At 48.5% G+C, this 21,564-nt stretch overlaps 1 protein-coding gene across 3 annotated transcripts in view; it reads right to left on the bottom strand.

Moving 5' to 3' along the window:
- Window positions 1-1,542: 1,542 nt before the first annotated feature.
- Window positions 1,543-21,564, bottom strand: part of RAD54L (RAD54 like) — an 83,618-nt gene continuing 63,596 nt past the window's right edge. For 2 of the 3 annotated variants that reach the window (XM_030205874.1, XM_030205876.1), the window contains 6 exons: window positions 17,003-17,113; window positions 15,163-15,286; window positions 13,425-13,503; window positions 11,829-12,008; window positions 10,411-10,574; window positions 1,543-2,482 (listed from right to left, as the gene is read on the bottom strand). In XM_030205874.1, the coding sequence (XP_030061734.1) occupies window positions 2,284-2,482; window positions 10,411-10,574; window positions 11,829-12,008; window positions 13,425-13,503; window positions 15,163-15,286; window positions 17,003-17,113 (857 nt within the window). In that variant the 3' untranslated portion in view covers window positions 1,543-2,283. The remainder of the gene's footprint in view (window positions 2,483-10,410; window positions 10,575-11,828; window positions 12,009-13,424; window positions 13,504-15,162; window positions 15,287-17,002; window positions 17,114-21,564) is intronic. The other variant, XM_030205875.1, reaches the window with a different exon arrangement.

The following is a 21,564-nucleotide window of genomic DNA, read 5'->3' as shown; positions in this document are numbered from 1 at the left end:
GGAGCAGCGAGAGAAGGTCAAGCAAATGTTGGATTTAAAATTGTTTTTTCTGCTGTATTATTCTGGAGCATGGCCATAAAAAGGCATTAGAGTCATCCTATTAAATTAAAAAGAACAGCAACATTCATCTTCAACAGCTCACTCCCCTCCTACATTTTCTCCATGTCCTTTATAAATTTTCCAACTCGGAAGAGACTTTCAAGTAAAGGCACACATGAAGATATTATGATCACTCTCAGCATTAAACAAGGAAATCATTCCTAGCCAGTCCCAGTCAAACATGGACAGGGGAGGAGGATGCTCTTCAGCTAAGAATGGATCCACAGAAGCTTAGCTGAAATTGGGTGGCGGGGGGGAAGAGGGGTTGGTGGTTGAGAGGCTAGGATGGGGGAGGGCAGACTTATACGGGGTCTGTGCCAGAGCCGGTGATGTGAGGCGGGACTGGTGGTTGGGAGGCGGGAAATACTGCTGGACAGACTTATATGGTCTGTGCCCTGAAAAAGACAGGTACAAATCAAGGTAAGGTATACACATATGAGTTTATCGTGGGCAGACTAGATGGACCATGCAGGTCTTTTTCTGCCGTCAGCTACTACCGTGTTTCCCCGAAAATAAGACAGTGTCTTATATTAATTTTTGCTCCCAAAGATGCGCTAGGTCTTATTTTCAGGGGATGTCTTATTCGGGAGTAGTAGGGGGACTGTGGCGGTCGGGAACAGTATTGAAGTGGGGGGCGGTATCCTGCAGGAGTAGGCCGTGGCTCGCCTATCTGCCCACAGTGACCGCAGGACTCGAGCAGAGCAGAGCCGCCCTGGCCGGGCTGGGAATGGAGGAGGGGTATGAACTAGGGAAGGTAATGGAATGTGGGGCCGGGCTGCTCTGGCTGGGGGTCTCGGGAGGTTGTGAGAGGGCTTAGGGCACAGGATCATCTCTACCGTATTACAAACGTTAAAAAAAATTCTATGGTAGCTCCGTTCCCCGTTGGTGGTGCTTTATGCGATCCTCCTGTACATTCGCAACACTTTCCATCCTTCTAGTCTGACTTAGCCCTTGGGCAATGGAGCAGCACCGAAAGGGCTCGGTTACTCCTTTTCTTTTATTATTTCTGCAAGGGGGATGTTTCTTTTCTTTCTGGGCTCACTTACCGGTAGTTGATCTTCACAAAAGCGTGAAGGAGGTTGGTAGGAGTCCGCTGGATGATAGATTTTCCACCTCAGTCTTGTTTCTTGCATTTCTTTTATGTTATTTCGTCTTTGGGTTGCAGCAAAAAAAATTAAGGTTTCTGTGTCCATGTCCCATCGGGGCCAAACAAAAACTTTGCTAGGTCTTACTTTCGGGGGAGGCCTTATATTTAGCAATTCAGCAAAACCTCTACTAGGTCTTATTTTCAGGGGATGTCTTATTTTCGGGGAAACAGGGTATGTTACTATGAATACTTGTGGGTTTATTGTACTGGGCAAGGTAATGATCAATCATAAGTTTAGACTAGAATCAGTGTAGAGGGCCTCAGATTAAACCAACAAGGTGAAGTCAAGTTTCTGAGGAAGCAATTTTATTGAAGGACCCGACCCAGTCCGTATTTTGGTCAGCAGCAGGGGTCAGAACAGGGTTGAGGACATACATGTTCACAATTGTCAAAGCAGAAGCAAAAGCCTGCTGAGGCCCTCTACGCTGATTCTGCTCCACATTTATTTGTGTTGTATTCTCTCCGATTTCCTGACAGCACAAGTTTAGGCAGGCCGCAGTTCCATCCACTAACCCAAACTGAGCTGCAGGCTGCAAATGTCATGCAAAGGCACTTTGCACAAAATCAAATGCAGAGTTTTTCTTCCTCAGCATCACTTAACTTGGATAACTAAAACTTCTTATGAACATAAAAAAAACCCATTACATGAATACAGAGACCACTCTTGACCTCCTCCCCCCCCCCCCCCCCCCCACAAAAGCGTCAGTCACTTAATTTTCAGTTCCAAACTTTCATAAAGCATCTAATGTCTTTTGGATAACAGCTTCATCAACACATTATCGCTTAATATAGAAAGGAAGTGTTCCTACATTCCAGAGCAGTCATTAGCAGCACCAGCTTCAAGCTGAACCTTGGTCTATGCACTGATGCAAGGGGGCATTGGCTGCTGTAAGCTTGTGCTGGTGCGGTCTCATTCAGTTTACTGCTGAAAGTCCCTCAGCGCATGAGCAGCAGCCATTATTATGGCCCTAGCTGACGAAGGCAGCAGTCCATTCGAGCGTATGTAGAACAGTCTCCTACAGGACAGTACATTCTCCTCAAACGCCCCGCTGTGCCTCGTGGGAACGATGATGGAATGCAAATGTGACAGCTGCGTCCCATGCTGCCTGGAGAACGGGGTCCTGAAGCCCACGCTTATCCGCACAGTGGTTCCACTGGGAGAGGTCTGATGTACAGTCTGTGCTTTCGGGGGGCGGCCTGACTTGGTGGCCATTCACGCAGCGAAGACACTTAAACCTAGACAGAAAGAGGAGCAGGATGCATGAAGTGAGATGGTCCCTTACGTCGAACCTGCAGCTCTAGGATACCGAGTCATGTGGTGTGGAGAATTAGCTTACTGGAGTGGTTCCCCAGCCTGCCCTGGGGGAACCCCCCCCCCCCCAGCCAGTCAGGTTTTCAGGATATTCACAGTGAATATTCATGAGAGAAATTTACATGCACTGCCTCCACTGCATGTAAATCTCTCATGAATATTCATTGTGAATATCCTGAAAATCTGACTGGCTGGGGGTTCCCCCAGCACAGGCTCGGGAACCAGTGGCCTACTGGTTAAGAGTAGCAAACTGAGAACCAGGGAAGCCTGTATTGAAATCCCACTGCTGCCACTCATGTTGCTTATGATCTCAGGCAAGTCACGTCATTTTCCATTGCCTCATGGACAAGGACTTCTCACAGGTACCTGAATATACAACTTGCCTTGAGCTCAGATTTGGATAAAGGCAAGTAACTAAATCTAAAATCCAAAGCCAATCTATCTTGCTCACTGCAAAAAGATCTCTGATCTAAAAGTGTATGTCTTATGAAATGTATTTTAAATAGGGCTGTACATTTGATTAAAAATTTTAATTGCATAATCACTTAAAGCACCCCCCTTCACATTGTCTCCTGTACAATGCAGCATATGCTCTTATATCCCACATTATCCAAATTGTTTTTTTGATAATCTGAGATATAGGGTATGATACATACCTGTAGCAGTTGTTCTCCGAGGACAGCAGGCTGATTGTTCTCACGACTGGGTTGACGTCCGCGGCAGCCCCCACCAACCGGAAAAAAGCTTCGCGGGACGGTCGGCACGCAGGGCACGCCCACCGCGCATGCGCGGCCGTCTTCCCGCCCGTGCGCGACCGCTCCCGCCAGTTGAATAACTAGCAAAATATGAAAACACACAACTCCAAAGGGGAGGAGGGAGGGTAGGTGAGAACAATCAGCCTGCTGTCCTCGGAGAACAACTGCTACAGGTATGTATCATACCCTTTCTCCGAGGACAAGCAGGCTGCTTGTTCTCACGACTGGGGTATCCCTAGCTCTCAGGCTCACTCAAAACAAGAACCCAGGTCAATTGAACCTCGCAACGGCGAGGGTACAACAGGAAATTGACCTACGAAGAACAACTAACTGAGAGTGCAGCCTGACCAGAATAAATTCGGGTCCTGGAGGGTGGAGTTGGATTTAAACCCCAAACAGATTCTGCAGCACCGACTGCCCGAACCGACTGTCGCGTCGGGTATCCTGCTGGAGGCAGTAATGTGATGTGAATGTGTGGACAGATGACCACGTCGCAGCCTTGCAGATCTCTTCAATAGTGGCTGACTTCAAGTGGGCCACTGACGCTGCCATGGCTCTAACACTATGAGCCGTGACATGACCCTCAAGAGTCAGCCCAGCCTGGGCGTAAGTGAAGGAAATGCAATCTGCTAGCCAATTAGAGATGGTGCGTTTCCCGACAGCGACCCCTAGCCTGTTAGGGTCGAAAGAAATAAACAATTGGGCGGACTGTCTGTTGGGCTGTGTCCGCTCCAAGTAGAAGGCCAATGCTCTCTTGCAGTCCAATGTGTGCAACTGACGTTCAGCAGGGCGGGTATGCGGCCTGGGGAAGAATGTTGGCAAGACAATTGACTGGTTAAGATGGAACTCCGACACCACCTTTGGCAGGAACTTTGGGTGGGTGCGGAGCACTACTCTGTTGTGATGAAATTTGGTATATGGAGCATGAGCTACCAGGGCTTGAAGCTCACTGACCCTACGAGCTGAAGTAACTGCCACCAAGAAAATGACCTTCCAGGTCAAATACTTCAGATGGCAGGTATTCAGTGGCTCAAAAGGAGGTTTCATCAGCTGGGTGAGGACGACGTTGAGATCCCATGACACAGCAGGAGGCTTGATAGGGGGCTTTGACAAAAGCAAGCCTCTCATGAATCGAACGACTAAAGGCTCTCCAGAGATGGCTTTACCCTCCACACGGTAATGGTAAGCACTAATCGCACTAAGGTGATTCCTTACTGAGTTGGTCTTGAGGCCAGACTCCGATAAGTGCAGAAGGTATTCAAGCAGGTTCTGTGCAGGGCAAGAACGAGGTTCTAGGGCCATGCTCTCACACCACACGACAAACCTCCTCCACTTGAAAAAATAACTCTTTTTAGTGGAATCCTTCCTAGAGGCAAGCAAGACCCGGGAGACACCCTCAGACAGACCCAACGCAGTGAAGTCTACGCCCTCAACATCCAGGCCGTGAGAGCCAGGGACTGAAGGTTGGGGTGCAGCAACGCTCCGTCGTTCTGCGAAATGAGAGTCGGAAAACACTCCAATCTCCACGGTTCTTCGGAGGACAACTCCAGAAGAAGAGGGAACCAGATCTGACGGGGCCAAAAGGGCGCGATCAGAATCATGGTGCCGCGGTCTTGCTTGAGCTTCAGTAAGGTCTTCCCCACCAAAGGTATGGGAGGATAAGCATACAGGAGGCCGGTCCCCCAATGGAGGAGAAAGGCATCCGACGCTAGCCTGCCGTGTGCCTGAAGTCTGGAACAGAATAGAGGCAGCTTGTGGTTGGTCTGAGAGGCGAAAAGGTCCACCGAGGGGGTGCCCCACGCTCGGAAGATCTTGCGTACCACTCTGGCATGGAGCGACCACTCGTGCGGTTGCATGACTCTGCTCAGTCTGTCGGCCAGACTGTTGTTTACGCCTGCCAGGTACGTGGCTTGGAGGAGCATGCCGAACCGACACGCCCAACGCCACATCCCGACGGCCTCCTGGCACAGGGGGCGAGATCCGGTGCCCCCCTGCTTGTTGACGTAATACATTGCAACCTGATTGTCTGTCCGAATTTGGATAATTTGGCAGGACAGCCGATCTCTGAAAGCCTTCAGTGCGTTCCAGATCGCTCGGAGCTCCAGGAGGTTGATCTGCAGATCCTTTTCCTGGAGGGACCACAGACCCTGAGTGTGAAGCCCATCGACATGGGCTCCCCACCCCAGGCGAGATGCATCCGTCGTCAGCACTTTCATGGGCTGCGGAATTTGGAATGGACGTCCCAGGGTCAAATTGGTCCGGATGGTCCACCAGAGCAGTGAAGTGCGGCAACTGGTGGAGAGGCGGATGACATCTTCTAGATTCCCGGTGGCTTGGAACCACTGGGAAGCTAGGGTCCATTGAGCAGATCTCATGTGAAGACGAGCCATGGGAGTCACATGAACTGTGGAGGCCATATGACCCAGAAGTCTCAACATCTGCCGAGCTGTGATCTGCTGAGACGCTCTGGTCTGCGAGGCCAGGGTCAAGAGATTGGTGGCCCTCGCTTCGGGAAGGTAGGCCTGAGCCGTCTGGGAATTCAGCAGCGCTCCTATGAATTCCAGAGACTGAGTTGGCTGGAGATGGGACTTTGGGTAATTTATCACAAACCCCAGCAGCTCCAGAAGTTGAATAGTGCACTGCATGGACCGGAGGGCTCCTGCCTCCGAGGTGTTCTTGACCAGCCAATCGTCGAGATATGGGAACACGTGCACTCCCAGCTTGCGTAGGTAGGCCGCTACCACCACGAGGCACTTTGTAAACACTCGTGGGGCAGAGGCGAGCCCAAAGGGCAGCACACAATACTGAAAGTGCCGTGCGCCCAGGCGGAATCTGAGATACTGTCTGTGGGCTGGCAGTATCGGGATGTGCGTGTATGCGTCCTTTAAATCCAGGGAACATAGCCAATCGTTTTTCTGAATCATTGGCAGAAGGGTGCCCAAGGAAAGCATCCTGAACTTTTCTTTGACCAGGAATTTGTTCAGGCCTCTCAGGTCTAGGATGGGACGCATCCCCCCTGTTTTCTTTTCCACAAGGAAGTACCTGGAATAGAATCCCTGCCCTTCCTGCCCGGGTGGTACGGGCTCGACCGCATTGGCGCTGAGAAGGGCGGAGAGTTCCTCTGCAAGTACCTGCTTGTGATGGGAGCTGAAAGACTGAGCTCCCGGAGGACAATTTGGAGGCAGGGAGGTCAAATTCAGGGCGTATCCGCACCGCACTATTTGGAGAACCCACTGGTCGGAGGTTATGAGAGGCCACCTTTGGTGAAAGAATTTTAACCTCCCTCCGACCGGTAGATCGTCCGGTACGGACACTTGTAGGGCGGCTATGTTCCCATGGATCCAGTCAAAAGCCCGTCCCCGGCTTTTGCTGTGGAGGCGCAGGGGGCTGCTTAGGCGCACGCTGTTGACGAGAACGAGCGCGCTGGGGCTGTCCCTGTGCCTGACGAGGCCTTCGGGCCGGCTGGTTGTACCTACGCTTTGCAAAAGAATAGGGTGCAGCCTGCCGGGCCCGGGAAAAACGCCCGCCCGTGGGGGCGGGTGCTGAAGGCGCCCGGTGGGAGAGCTTGTCGAGAGCGGTTTCCCGCTGATGCAGTTGGTCAACCATCTGCTCGACCTTCTCGCCAAAAATATTATCCCCCCGGCAAGGGACGTCAGCCAGTCTCTGCTGGGTGCGGTTGTCCAGGTCAGAGGCACGCAGCCATGAGAGCCTGCGCATCACTATACCTTGGGCCGCAGCACGAGATGCCACGTCACAGGTGTCAAAAATCCCCCTGGACAGGAACTTTCTGCACGCCTTCAGCTGCCTGACCACCTCCTGATAAGGCCTGGACTGCTCCGGCGGGAGCTTATCGACCAGGTCCGCCAGCTGTTGCACATTGGTCCGCATGTGAATGCTCATATAGAGCAGGTAAGATTGGATGCGGGTCACGAGCATGGAGGATTGGTAGGCCTTCCTCCCAAATGAGTCCAGAGTGCGAGCCTCCCGCCCCGGGGGCGCCGAGGCGGTATCCCTCGAACTCCGTGCCCTCTTGAGAGCAGAATCCACGACCGCTGAGTCATGGGGCAATTGGGGCCGCATGAGCTCTGGGTCAGAGTGGATCCTGTACTGGGACTCTGCTTTCTTTGGAATGGTGGGGTTAGTTAGTGGTCGCACCCAGTTCCGAAGCAGCGTCTCCTTCAGGACATTGTGCAGCGGTACCGTGGAGGACTCTCTAGGTGGTGATGGATAGTCGAGGACCTCGAGCATCTCGGCCCTCGGCTCTTCCACAGAGACCACGGGAAAGGGAATGCTTATAGACATATCCCGCACAAAGGAGGCAAAGGAGAGACTCTCAGGAGGTGAGAGCTTCCTCTCCGGTGACGGCGTGGGGTCCGAGGGAAGGCCCGTAGACTCCTCTGAGGAGAAATATCTCGGGTCCTCCTCTTCCCCCCACGAGTCCTCATCCTCGGTATCGGACATTAGCTCATGTAGCTGAGTCCGGTACCGGGCCCGGCTCGACGTCGAGGCACCAAGGTCTCGGTGTCGTCGAGCGGTGGACTCCCGCGCCGGCGGGGACGGAGCTCCCTCCATCGACGTCGACGGGGACTCCACCTGCGTGGCAGTCGAGACCGGCACCGCAAGCGGCGGCGGTGTCGACAGCCCCGGCGCCGGGCTAGAGCTCGCCGGCGCCACAGTCATCGGCGCCGGGGGCGCAAGCACCCCCGGGGCCGGCACAGCCTGGCGCATCAGCCCTTCCAGGATCCCCGGAAGGATGGCTCTGAGGCACTCGTCCAGGCCCGCTGCCGAGAAAGGCGGGGGGGCCGGTAAGGGTGTCGGTGCCGGAAGCTGCTGGGGCCCAGGAGACGGCACCGAGGTGCCGGAACCCCGACGCGTCGGTACCTCCACAACCGACGGAGACCTCTCCTCTCGATGATGACGCTTCGGCGTCGACTCCTCTTCGGGGTGCACCGAGGGCTCCCGGTGACGGCGCTTCTTATCCTTCTTTCGGTGCACGTCACCGGGGCCGGAGGGCATGGAGGAGGAGGAGGTCGATCCCCCTCGGTCTCGAGGTACCGGGTCCGACAGGGTTCGGTCCCGTGGCTCACGAGTTGAGGGAGTAACCGGGGCCGATTGCCCACGCGGTCTCTCTACCCCACTCTCGCCGGCGGACCGGCGGGCCGACGGGACCTGTTCTCCTGGGGTCGCTGCCATCGGTGCCGATGTCTCGGGCATCGATACCGGTACCGAAGAACCGGCCTTCGATACCGATGCCGTCGAGGTCGACGTCGAGGGGCCGGCGCAAGTTCCAAAAAGACGGTCCCGCAGAACTTGCCTCGCAACCTGAGTCCGTTTCCGGAGACCGAGACACAAAGCACACGACTTGAGGTTGTGCTCCGGCCCGAGGCACTGGAGGCACCAAGCGTGGGTGTCGGTCTGCGAGATCGGCCGGCCGCAGCGACCACACTTCTTAAATCCACTCGGGACCTTCGAGGACATCGACGGAAAAATCGCGTCGGCGAAGTCAAAGTCGGCAATGGTGGCTAAAATCACACCACGAAAATTGAAACCGACCGAGCGGCTACTAGGCCGCAACGAGGCGTCCCCGCTGGAAAGCGAGGGAAAAGGAGGAGCGCGTGCTCCACACGCGCAAAGTCTTTTTTTTTTTTTTTTTTTTTTAACAGAAAGAAGTAAAATAATAAAAGGAAGCCAGATAGGCCAAAACGACGATCCGCGTAAACGCGGTCGAAAAATCCGGCGGCTGAGTCGAGAGAGAGGCTAAAGCACAACTCTCTCAGTCGCGGGAAAAAAATAACTGGCGGGAGCGGTCGCGCACGGGCGGGAAGACGGCCGCGCATGCGCGGTGGGCGTGCCCTGCGTGCCGACCGTCCCGCGAAGCTTTTTTCCGGTTGGTGGGGGCTGCCGCGGACGTCAACCCAGTCGTGAGAACAAGCAGCCTGCTTGTCCTCGGAGAAAAGAACCAATACAGCAGATAGAAATATGTCAGTTTCGAGAATTTCAATTACTCATTTATCTTACCTTTGCTGTCTGATGATTTTATCTTTCTAATTATCTTTTCCCTGTGCTCTGAACTCTGTTTCCAGGACCTTCTCTATATTCACAATTTCTTTTTTTTCTCCTTCATTTCCTGCCCTCTAGCCATCTTTCACCTTCAACTTTCTTGTTTCCGTCTCCTCCCATCTCCCTCCCCTTCCTCACAACTGGCACCTATCCATCCTCCATCTCTCTTCCCCCTCCAGACATTTTTCTCTCTGCTACGGCCCCTGCCATGCTCCAGCATCTTTTTCTATCCTACCCCTCCCCCAAGTGTACGGATACTGGGCGTTAGGGCCACGGGGGTACATAGACTTTTGAAAGCCTTAAGGAACCCAAAGTGTGGGAATGAGGAGGAAAAGGAGGGGAGGGAACGGGGTGAGGGGCATTAGGAACAGGGGAGGGGGCCCTGTCACACACTCTCATTCTCACACACACACTGTCACACAGACAGTCTCACTCTGTCACACACCTGCACATTCACTCTGGCTCTCTCTCTCAAACATACACACTCCCAGGAAAACCTTGCTAGCATCCGTTTCATTCGTTCCAGAAACGGGCCTTTTTTTTACTAGTCATTTCATGTTTCTGCCTGAGCAGAACAGGTCGGAGGAAAAGCCTTGGACCTAACGCTGCCGAGGATCAACACAAGACCACCTTTAAGTTAGAATGGTGCGTGGAGAGAGGGGGTGGGTGATGTTGAATTGGAGACTTTGGGGGGGGGGGGGGAAGAGAGATGTCACACTGTATCAATCACAGGGGCTGGGAGTGGAAGAGAGAGAGAGGTATTTAGAGGCAACAGGAGATACTGCAACGTGATTAGTTTTTAATTGCAGTGAATGGTTTTGCATTAATCACAGAGTTAACTGTAAATGTGCAGCCCTAATTTTAAATTGTTGTAAGCTGGTTTGGGCAATTCTTTGGGACTTGTAAGGCACAAAATAAATGTAACAGCAGAACACAGCCTTACTCTAGTTTATCACAGAGGATGCAGAAGGGATGACCGTCTGAAAATTCCAGGTACTAAAAGAGAAACAGGCCTGTGTGTGTGTGTGAGGACTTACTTGTCGTGTGTGTCACTAGCTGTGACCTCATTCAAGGTGAACAGCTCCTTCAGCTCCCCCAAGGAGAAGTGTCGCTCTACGTCCTGCTCCTCGTCCACCACGCAGCTGCTCAGGGCCTTCTTATGCGTCTGCCGCTGGAAAATCTTCTCCTCGATGGTTCCTGTCTGGGAGAAGTAATGCATCCAGGCATCAGAGAGGGCTCGATTGTGCCATATGCGCTACGGCAGTGTCTCCCAAGTCCAGTCCTGGAGTGCCCCTTGCCAGTCAGGTTTTCAGGATATTCACTTACTTTATAATTTTAGAGTATTGTTTGCCAATGCACTTTTCATGACTGAATCTTATTTCTTTAGATTAAAATCATGGAAAGCCAAATGTAAAGCGGTTGCAACGCCAGTCCCTGAGGAAGCCACAGAATGGTGAAATGGTGGCACCGTAGGACTGAAGTGTTGCACTACATCTTATTGGCGCTTTCCTGAATATAAACTGGTTCTAGTCAGAATTGCAGAATTAAAAAAACTTAGCATTGAGCACTTTAAAAAAACGTAAAAAGAGAAGAGTTTAAAGATCCCTGTGATAGAAACATGTCAGCAGCTCTTTTAGTGTCCGTTGCGAACCTGGGATGTAAGGTCCGACAGGTTTCTGAGGGATTCTCTTCATATAAAAAAATTACATTGGACAGCCATAGAGTTACTTGTGCAGTGTCATTTGTTTGACCTCCTTCTGACCCCTACCAACCCAACCCGGCGGGCTCTGGGCCGCACCCCCTAGTGGCAAGCCCTGGTGGTCTAGTGGCATTCCTTCCCTCCACCCCCAGACCCCTCCATATACCGTCAAAGTTGGGGGCAGGAAGACCATCCTCCTCCCTCTGGCACGCCCAGAACAAAATGGCAGTGCCAGCCCCTGACTGGTGCATCCTGGGATGCATTGGGAGGGACTTCAGCAGCACATAAGGAAAAAAACTCCTTATATGGTGCTTAGGCCCCTCAGTGCATCCCAGGATGCACCGGGCAGGGGCTGGGTGCCGCCCTCCTGTCTCCAAGGAATTCCACTAGACCACCATGGCTTGCCACTAGGGTGTCCAGCCCGGCCCAGTGGATCACCAGCGATTTTTGGGTTTGGGAGGGGGGTCTTGTTAAGGACTTGGGGTCCACTGGACCATCAGGGAAAATTTTGGACGTGGGGTTCTGTACACTGTCAAATGCATTTGACAGCTCGAGTCGTAATCAGCAACTGATGAACAAAGGGAGATCCATGCATCATTTGCATGCGATCCCCTTTGTTCATTGGTCATTATTTGCGACTTGGTAAACTTTTCCCCAAGGCAAGTCCTTTAGGGTAGGAAAATAGTCACTATACCTACATGTAACTCACCTTGGGCTCAGGTTTGGAAAGGTGAGTGAATTCAGTCTGATGCTTACCGACAGCAGCCTATAGATGTAGCAGGTCTTCTTCTGACCATCCCGCCAAACACGGGCCATTGCTTGCTCATCATTGGCTGGGTTCCAGTCTGGGTCAAACATTACTAGCCTGTTGGCACCAATCAAGTTCAAGCCACATCCACCAGCCTTGCTGCTCAGCATGAAAATAAATTCTGCACTCTTAAGAAAGAAAGACAAATCGCTGATCAGGCAGGACCTTGCAAATTATCCATAAAGCTAAAGCAAAAACATTAGGATTCTCTGCACTAAAAATATGTCTGAAAGCTTCTTCTACTCTTATGCAATTTTCTCAGGATGCTGCTGTGCCAATCCTCATCAGATTCCCCAAGCAGGCATCACATTGATGTATGTGAAACATGAATACAGTACAGACAGCCAAGGCCGCCGAGAGGGGGGGGACAGGGGGGACAAAAGTCCCGGGGCCCGGCGCCGCTGCCGCCGGGCCCGCCCTCCGTCACTTCCGGAAATAACCTTAAGCCTCCTTTCACTTCGCAGCAGCAGGTCAGGCCACTCCTTCCTTCCTTCCATGTCCTGCCCTCGCCTGACGTAACGTCCGCGAGGGCGGGGCAAGGAAGGAAGGAGGAGAGGTCTGCCCTGCCGCTGCTTGCTGGGAAGTGAAAGGAGGCTTAAGGTTAGTTCCAAGGGCCTGGCCCGATAGCGGGTGGAGGGGGGCCCAGTGACCTCGGGTGGGTGGGTGGGTGGCGGGGGGGCCCAGCGACCTCGGGTGGGGGGGGGGCCCGGGGGCGGCCTTGTCCCGGGCCCGGCTCTCGGCGGCCCTGCAGACAGCTAAGAGCTAAAAAAACATAGGAAGGAGATTTTTTAAAACGGAGAATGCCCAAGTTACATGCTTTGTTACAAAAATAGTTTAGAATAGTACAGGGCAGATCCTTTAACCTTTTGGCTCCCGACTTCCTCATATTAACTGTGGGTAAAGTGAACCACAAGATGTAGGAACCACGCCACTGTTAAAAATACTAAAAAAAAAAAAACAAAAAACAATGTACTTCCCACAACTCTGGTTATTAATATAGCAAATTATTCTAATTCTACGAGAGCAAGGAACATGGACCCCACATGTTAATGAATTCTGTGCATTAAACTCATGCTGGGGTCCTCGTGTCTTCTGCATATTAAGTGACACCGTTTGTCAATGAAACTTTGCTGTAATGGTTTTAGTGGGTGGAAACCAGGAGTCTTAGTAGGTTATGAAAGGATGAACCAAAGGATGCACAGTATTCATGGTAGGTGAAGAGGTGGCCTTTTAAAAAGCCTATAATGATTTTTTTAAAAAAATGCATTAAAACACCCAAAATAAACATTAAGGAAACAAAGAAAGGAGACCTAAAACAGGACCAAGCAAAAACTCAGAAGCAGCTAATTTGGTATACAGAAGGATTTTATTAAATCTGCTGCTGCTTTGAAATCAGTGCAATTTGCAAAACGGAAAAATCCAGTTCCATGATGAACAATATAAAGGCCACAGCAATGAACCTGAAAAGTTGGGCATTCCTTATCGAAGCATACCGATTGAAAACACAGCTAACATGCCGCTTACCTTAACAAAGCGGTACTTACCGATGGGTTGTTGAAGCGCTCAACTATCTTCGCTCTCTTTTTAATTGACATGGTGCCATCCAGCCTCATGTACAGATACCTGGCAGAGGAGACGAAAGGGGTTAGTCCGAGATGCTAAGAAAAGCTGGACAAAAGATCCACTTCTGCAACAGGCTTTCAATTAAAACAAAAACCAAAAAATATTTCTTAGAAATGTACATTGATCCAAGAAACTCCATAAGTATTTTTTTTTAAACGTTGAATCTTTTGAAGTTTTTAAAGAGCAATACAACAAACATAGATAATGCTCAAACAAGAAACAATCCAACAATTCACATACATTCATTACCATCCCCCAACTCTCCCTAAACGTTAAATCGCGGGAGGATTGTGAAAATTTACAAGAGGACTTTACGAAACTGGGCATCTAAATGGCAGATGACGTTTAATGTGAGCAAGTGCAAAGTGATGCATGTGGGAAGGAGGAACCCAAATTATAGCTACGTCATGCAAGGTTCCATGTTAGGAGTCACAGACCAAGAAATGGATCTAGGTGTCAATGATGATACGTTGAAACCTTCTGCTCAGTGTGTGGCAGCGGCGGCTAAGAAAGCAAATAGAATGTTAGGTATTATTAGGAAAGGAATGGAAAACAAAAATGAGGATGTTATAATGCTTTTGTATCGCTCCATGGTGCAACCGCACCTCAAACGTTGTGTTCAATTCTGGTCGCCGCATCTCGAAAAAGATATAGTGGAATTAGGAAAGGTGCAGAGAAGGGCGACGAAAATGATAAAGGGGATGGGACGACTTCCCTATGAGGAAAGGCTAAAGTGGCTAGGGGTCTTCAGCTTGGAGAAAAGGCAGCTGAGAGGAGATATGATAGAGGTCTATAAAATAATGAGTGGAGTTGAATGGGTAGATGTGAAGCGTCTGTTTACGCTTTCCAAAAATACTAGGACTAGGGGGGCATGCGATGAAGCTACAAAGTAGTACACTTAAAAGAATTGGAGAAAAAAAATTTTCTTCACTCATCATGTAATTAAACTCTGGAATTTGTTGCCAGAGAATGTGGTAAAGGCGGTTAGCTTAGCGGAGTTTAAAAAAGGTTTGGACAGCTTCCTAAAGGAAAAGTCCATAGACCATTATTAAATGGACTTGGGGAAAATCCACTATTTCTGGGATAAGCAGTACAGAATGTTTTGTACTTTTTTGGGATCTTGCCAGTTATTTGTGACCCGGATTGGCCACTGTTGGAAACAGGATGCTGGGCTTGATGGACCTTTGGTCTTTCCCAGTATGGCAATACTTATGTACCCCTCATGAAACGCATTTAAATCCTAAGCACTCAGTGAATTCTTCAGAGTGCTCATCTAAGTAACCAGAAACCCCTCAACCCCCCCCCCCCTCTATCCCACCCTATCCCTCCCCTTCACCCCTCCAGAATTGTAAGTAGCATTCAAGACTAAGTCAAGGTGAACCCATTCATCATCCGATGAGTTATAACACCCAAGTCTACAGAAACTCCATAACTATTATTATAAATTCATGAAATTGAGTGTTCCAAAACCTCTCAAATGTCTCACAATCCTCTTAAAACAAGTCCAACTCTTCTCTTGCCTGACACTGGAGTAAGGATCCAGACAATGTACCAGTCCTGCCCAGCTTACACTATCATTAAGATACCCGCCCATCTGTGAAATGAGAATACCAAGCACATAGAAAATACATCCCAGATGATATATTAGCAGGTACGTACTTCCGAGTCCTGCAAAGTTTCTCAAACAGGTCCAGAGTTTGGGTATAATTGGACACGAGGACGACCTTGTCATTACTGGTGCTTCTAGTGACTGCCAAAATATAGTCCAATACTAGCATTTTCCCTGCAGTTAAAAAAAAAAGGTGGGGGGGGGGGGGGGGGAGGAAAAAAAGGATCTTTTTACTAATTCACCACCGCTTCAAGGAGTGAAGATCGTTACTGTTGTACGCACAAATCTAACCCATTTGGAGACTGCCCCCCAAAACACTTTGCAGTGTGTCGAGTTGTACAACTACCTTTATGTTTCAATGTTTTTATTGATGACATTTCAGAGCAATAATCACAATCCACTTTTTGAGTGTATAAAAAAACTCAATCATGAAAAAGTAAACAATTAAGACAATTTGCTATGTACAATAACATTGCAACAAAGTACAATCAAGCATATATTCACATAGATTATCTAGTGCCTTGTCTTCCTTGTAGTTACATTTACAATCTGTCATCAGCTTTTATGTATATGTATCTCTTTCTCCCCCCCCTTTACCCCCCTATAATTATGAGCATGATCTATGAAGTTCTTGTTTGCTCTTCCCGCAAAAAGGTGGGAAAATGTGGGATACAAATGCAATAAAATAAATAAAAATATCGAGTCTGTATACCTTCCTAAACCCTTCCCCCATCCTTCCCTTCACCCCCTTTCCCCTTCTTGCCTGTTGCATGCTTCATACTTTAGTTTGTCCGATCTCTTCCAGTCTCCCAAGGTAGTCTATTAAGCACATGACTTCGCGCTCGGGGTGATGATATGTTTAAATATTTCCCCCAGATACTCAAGAACTTCATTTATCTTTTGGGGGTTAACCTCGCTCCTCTCGCTTCCCACAACATTAGCTGATGGAGCTTATTCCTCCAATACCAGTAAGAGGCAGGCATGTCCATTATCCAGTGATTGAGAACACATTTTTCCCCCACTATGCATGCCTTGCTCAAGAATAGTCTCTCTCCCTGCGTGCCTATACCCCGATGTCCAGGTATACCCAGCAACATTCTTTCGAAGGTTAGGACAATCCGAGATCCCAACACATCTCCCATGAATTTGCCTAATCTCCCCCAAAAGATTTTGATGAATCTACATTGCCAAATACAGTGGGCTATGGTTGCACTCCCCTGCTTACATTTTATGCAATTATCAGTTTGTATGACTTTTGCATGGAACGCCCTTCTAGGAGAGAAGTAAGCTCTATGTAGTATTCTGTAATGGCACTCCTGTAACTCCGCATTGTGAACTATTCTTGGTGTTCCCACCACTGATTGTTGAACGTGACGCTCAGAGATCTGGTGCCATGCTTCTGCGCTCCACCTTTCCGCCACCTCAGTTACCTGCCTTTCCCGCTGACCTTTCTCTAACTCCCTACAGAACCAGGACACCGAGACCTGGCCCAATGCATCCCCTTCCAGAAAGGCTCGGATCTTTCTTCCAAACCCAGGGGCCAAACTCTCTTTCGGGTGGCTGTGCACATAGTGATATAGTTGGTGATAAGCTAAAATCTCAGCTGGGCCCCCTGAACATCTTTGCTGGAAATCAGCGATGGGAATCAAGGTACCATCTTCCTGAATTAAACTCTCTAGCAGATCTCCTTGTTCCCGTAAGTGGCGAAATACTGCATTATCTCTGCCTGGCGTAAAGTCATCATTGCCATCTAATGGCAATAATATGCTGAAGGTCGGGTCCTGACCCCACTTAAATAGTAATTCCCTCCACGTGTGCCATAACGGCCCCAGCAATATGCAATTGTACAACAAACCTTTAAATGCATTGGAAGCAGATGACTTTCCTTACCTGACAAATGTGGCTCCAGGGATTTTGTGCTGTAGCCTGCTGGAAACAAGTCGAGAGCTCCCTCAAAACCCTCCTCCTGTTCCACACACTTTTCATAAATCAGTGCTGGATCTGGGGCCAGAGGAAAAGCAGAAACAAGTTGCAAATATGAACAAAAGTGTCTCTCTGCACTACAGACAAAAAAAAAAAAACAAAAAGCAACCACTTTCAAATCATATAAGGGCCATATTGAAAACCCTACATTTAAAGCGACTGCGATCCCAGATGCTTTATCTCTCTTCCACTCTGCCTGTAAAGAAAGGCTTGTGAAGGGCTAACCAGCCCAATCCTCCAATACAAGTGACCTGGCTGTTAGTACATCCCACTCCTAATATTTAGGATAAACTCAGCACTGCCAGGCCTTTCACCCCTATTCTCCCAAGCACTTGAAATTCCCTTCAGATGAAAAGTGCCCTGCTTTCAAAGGAGAATGGTAAGTAACTCCTCTCAGCTTGGTCTTGATTTTCAATGGGAGGTAGTTTTAGAGGGGCAGGATTTGGAGAGATGGGGATCGTGTTTTAAAATTTGATTTTGGGTGGCATGGAAGAACTTGTGGTGGTGGGGCTCATAGCCATTCCAGCATTCATTTATAACTTGGTCATGCAAGTTTGACTAAATTCAGATGCTAAATTAAACAGGCTTCGTTATTACTGAATATTTCTTCCCTTGGTTCATTAATCTCATCCCATGGCTTTTCCTACCATCTCTATGCTGATGACTCCCAAATCTACCTTTCTACCCCTGATATCTCACCTTACATCCAAACCAAAGTTTCAGCGTGCTTGTCTGACATTGCTGTCTGGATGTCTCAACGCCACCTGAAATTAAATATGACCAAAACCCATTCTCCCTGTTCTCCTCAGCTCGAAACCTTGGGGTCATCTTTGACTCTTCTCTCTCCTTCTCTGCTCATATCCAGCAGATTGCCAAGACCTGTCGTTTCTTTCTTTACAACATCCGTAAAATCCGCCCCTTTCTTTCCGAGCACTCTACCAAAACCCTCATCCACACCCTTGTCACCTCTCGTTTAGACTACTGCAATCTGCTTCTTGCTGGCCTCCCACTTAGTCACCTCTCCCCTCTCCAGTCGGTTCAAAACTCTGCTGCCCGTCTCTTCTTCCGCCAGGGTCGCTTTACTCATACTACCCCTCTCCTCAGGCCGCTTCACTGGCTCCCTATCCGTTTTCGCATCCTGTTCAAACTTCTTCTACTAACCTATACATGTACTCACTCTGCTGCTCCCCAGTATCTCTCCACACTCGTCCTTCCCTACACCCCTTCCCGTGCACTCCGCTCCATGGATAAATCCTTCTTATCTGTTCCCTTCTCCACTACTGCCAACTCCAGACTTCGCGCCTTCTGTCTTGCTGCACCCTACGCCTGGAATAAACTTCCTGAGCCCCTACGTCTTGCCCCATCCTTGGCCACCTTTAAATCTAGACTGAAAGCCCACCTCTTTAACATTGCTTTTGACTCGTAACCACTCGCCTCCACCTACCCTCCTCTCTTCCTTCCCGTTCATATTAATTGATTTGATTTGCTTACTTTATTTTTTGTCTATTAGATTGTAAGCTCTTTGAGCAGGGACTGTCTTTCTTCTATGTTTGTGCAGCGTTGCGTACGCCTTGTAGCACTATAGAAATGCTAAATAGTAGTAGTAGTAGTAATATTGCACTTATGATAAATTTCAGACCCTGCTCCCCCCCCCCCCCTTTTCTAGTTATATTTTATCTGTCCAGAGATTTTCAAACAGCAGCACTGATGTAAGTTAATAAACTGTTTACCAGCATTTGAAGTCTCCTGGTTCGTCCCTGGTTAGCCTGGTCTATTTCCCACTCCCTTTGTTTTCCTCTTATTCTTCCGTGGGTTCTCGGTGTTCCTCTGCGGACCGAAATACTGAACATTCCAGGCTGCACTATACCCTTAAAGGGCGGTCTCCTTTCACTGGTGGATGGACGTAACCCGTTCAGCACCGTGCTTCGGCAGTGAGCCTGCTTCGGCAGTCTAAATTAAAATAATCATAAATATCACAAGCAAAATATATATTAAAAAGTTAAATATGTAAATATATGAAAACATTTTAAAAAACAGTTGACAGAAGTAACAATAAACAAATATAAAAAAAATGTAACAGTTAAAATATAAAAATATAAATATAATTACCAAAATAGACACAACACAATTAAAATAAATGGAACACAGGACTGACCTTTATATAAAATATGCAAAACCATTAGATGTTAAATGAACACTGAAGTATGGTCTAAAAGAAAACAAATGTATCAGCTAAAGTACATGTGTATTGTATAACATGCTCTGTACAAATGATGTAAAATATCTATGAAACGTTGCTCAATAAAAAAAGTATTAAATAAATATTGACTAAGATGTGAGTGGAGGAGTGGCCTAGTGGTTAGGGTGGTGGCCTTTGGTCCTGGGGAACTGAGGAACTGAGTTCGATTCCCGGCACAGGCAACTCCTTGTGACTCTGGGCAAGTCATTTAACCCTCCATTGCCCCATGTAAGCCGCATTGAGCCTGCCATGAGTGGGAAAGCGCAGGGTAAAAATGTAACAAAAATAAAATAGATACTATTGGAGATTCTACATGGAATGTTGCTACTATTGGAGATTCCACATGGAATGTTGCTACTACTGAGATTCTGTTGCTACTATTGGAGATTCCACATGGAATGTTGCTACTATTGGAGGTTCTACATGGAATGTTGCTATTCCACTAGCAACATTCCATGTAGAAGGCTGCGCAGGCTTCTGTTTCTGTGAGTCTGACGTCCTGCACGTATGTGCAGGACGTCAGACTCACAGAAGCAGAAGCCTGTGCGGCCACATTGGTGATCTGCAAAGGCTGACTTCTACATGGAATGTTGCTAGTGGAATAGCAACATTCCATGTAGAATCCCAAATAGTAGCAACAGTGGAGGAGTGGCCTAGTGGTTAGGGTGGTGGACTTTGGTCCTGAAGAACTGAGTTCAATTCCCACTTCAGGCACAGGCAGCTCCTTGTGACTCTGGGCAAGTCACTTAACCCTCCATTGCCTGCCGCATTGAGCCTGAAATGAGTGGGAAAGCGTGGGGTACAAATGTAACAAAAATAAATAAAAAATAGTTGTCCATAAAAACAAACAACAAACTCAACATTTTAGTTGACATATTTGTTTTCTTTTAGACCACACATTTTCATCTGCTTGTATCAAAGTTCATTTAACATCTGATGGTTTTACATATTTTATATATAAAGGTCAGTCCTGTGTTCCATTTATTTTAATTGGGTTGTTTTCTATTTTGATAATTTCATATTTATAATTTTATATTTTGTTAACTTACATTTACGGTTTTTATTTTATTGTTACCTTTTTATTATAACAGTTTTTTAAAATATGTTTTCATATATTTACATATTATTTAACTTTTTTATACATTTTGTTTGTGATACTTATGATTATTTTAGATTCCTGAAGCAGGCTGACTGCCAAAACACAGTGTCGTGTCGAGTCTTCAACAATAAACTGTTTACCAGCATTTGAAGTCTCCTCGTTCGTCCCTGGTTATCCTGGTCTATTTCCCACTCCCTTTGTTTTCCAGTATTTCGAATAGCCAAGCAATGGTGCTTATAAGTCTTACTGCTGATAACATGGAAAAGACTACAGTCAATATGCCATGGAGGATACAGCTTAATAAGCAATGAGGCTTATGCTCAACAGACAGGTGTTTCACCGAATAAGGAGACGCGAGGCAGCTATGCAACATTGAAGCAGGAGAAGCCAAGTCATCTGAGAAGAAACCACCACCAAACAGATTCCAAACAGGGTGGGAATTCCAGACAGGGAGGGTTTCTGTATTGGTTTGGTAGGACTAAAAGAAAGAAAACTATCAGGTAAGAATTTTTTCTTCCTGTGCTACATCCTATTTATTCTGGACTAGTCCAGTATGGATGAAAAGCAGTGTCCCAATGAAGGTGGGAGAAGCATGAAGGAAGAAAAGGTTAAAGCAGCATCAAGGTGAGATCCTTCAACGTAGGCTCGAAGGAAGCCTGCTGGATCAGGCGACCCTCAGGGGGAGGAATGCTGGCTTCGGCCTAACCCCTGGTAAGCCTTTCCTCAGCTGAGAGGTGCCCAGCTCTACCACCGGCTGCCTTTCAGGTGCTGTGGAGGACTTGCAGCTCATCTGCATATCCTTACAGCCTTCTGCGGGGTGACACCCAGGTCCACTCCGATCCACTCAGGCCTCCGCTCTAGGTGCCGCGCGCCGGGGCATTTTTCTCTTTACATCTAATCTTGCTAAAGTACCTCAGTCATTTATGGCCCCTATTCATATTCTCTTCCTAGCCCTGTCCCTTCCTAATCTTTTCCCTCACCCCCTACCTCTCTCCGCTACAGGAACTCACTGCCCATCCATCGACTTCATCACTTCACCTTCTCTCCTACCCTCTTCCTCCCTCTTGGCTTTTAATCTCTACCTCTTTCTTCCGTCCATTTTGCCTTCCCCATTCCACCTAAATACCTCTC

Source organism: Microcaecilia unicolor, chromosome 6 (assembly GCF_901765095.1).
Source record: "Microcaecilia unicolor chromosome 6, aMicUni1.1, whole genome shotgun sequence".
NCBI classification, from domain to species: domain Eukaryota; kingdom Metazoa; phylum Chordata; class Amphibia; order Gymnophiona; family Siphonopidae; genus Microcaecilia; species Microcaecilia unicolor.
Note: the sequence above shows the minus strand (reverse complement) of the source record. Positions and strands in the feature narration are given on the sequence as shown.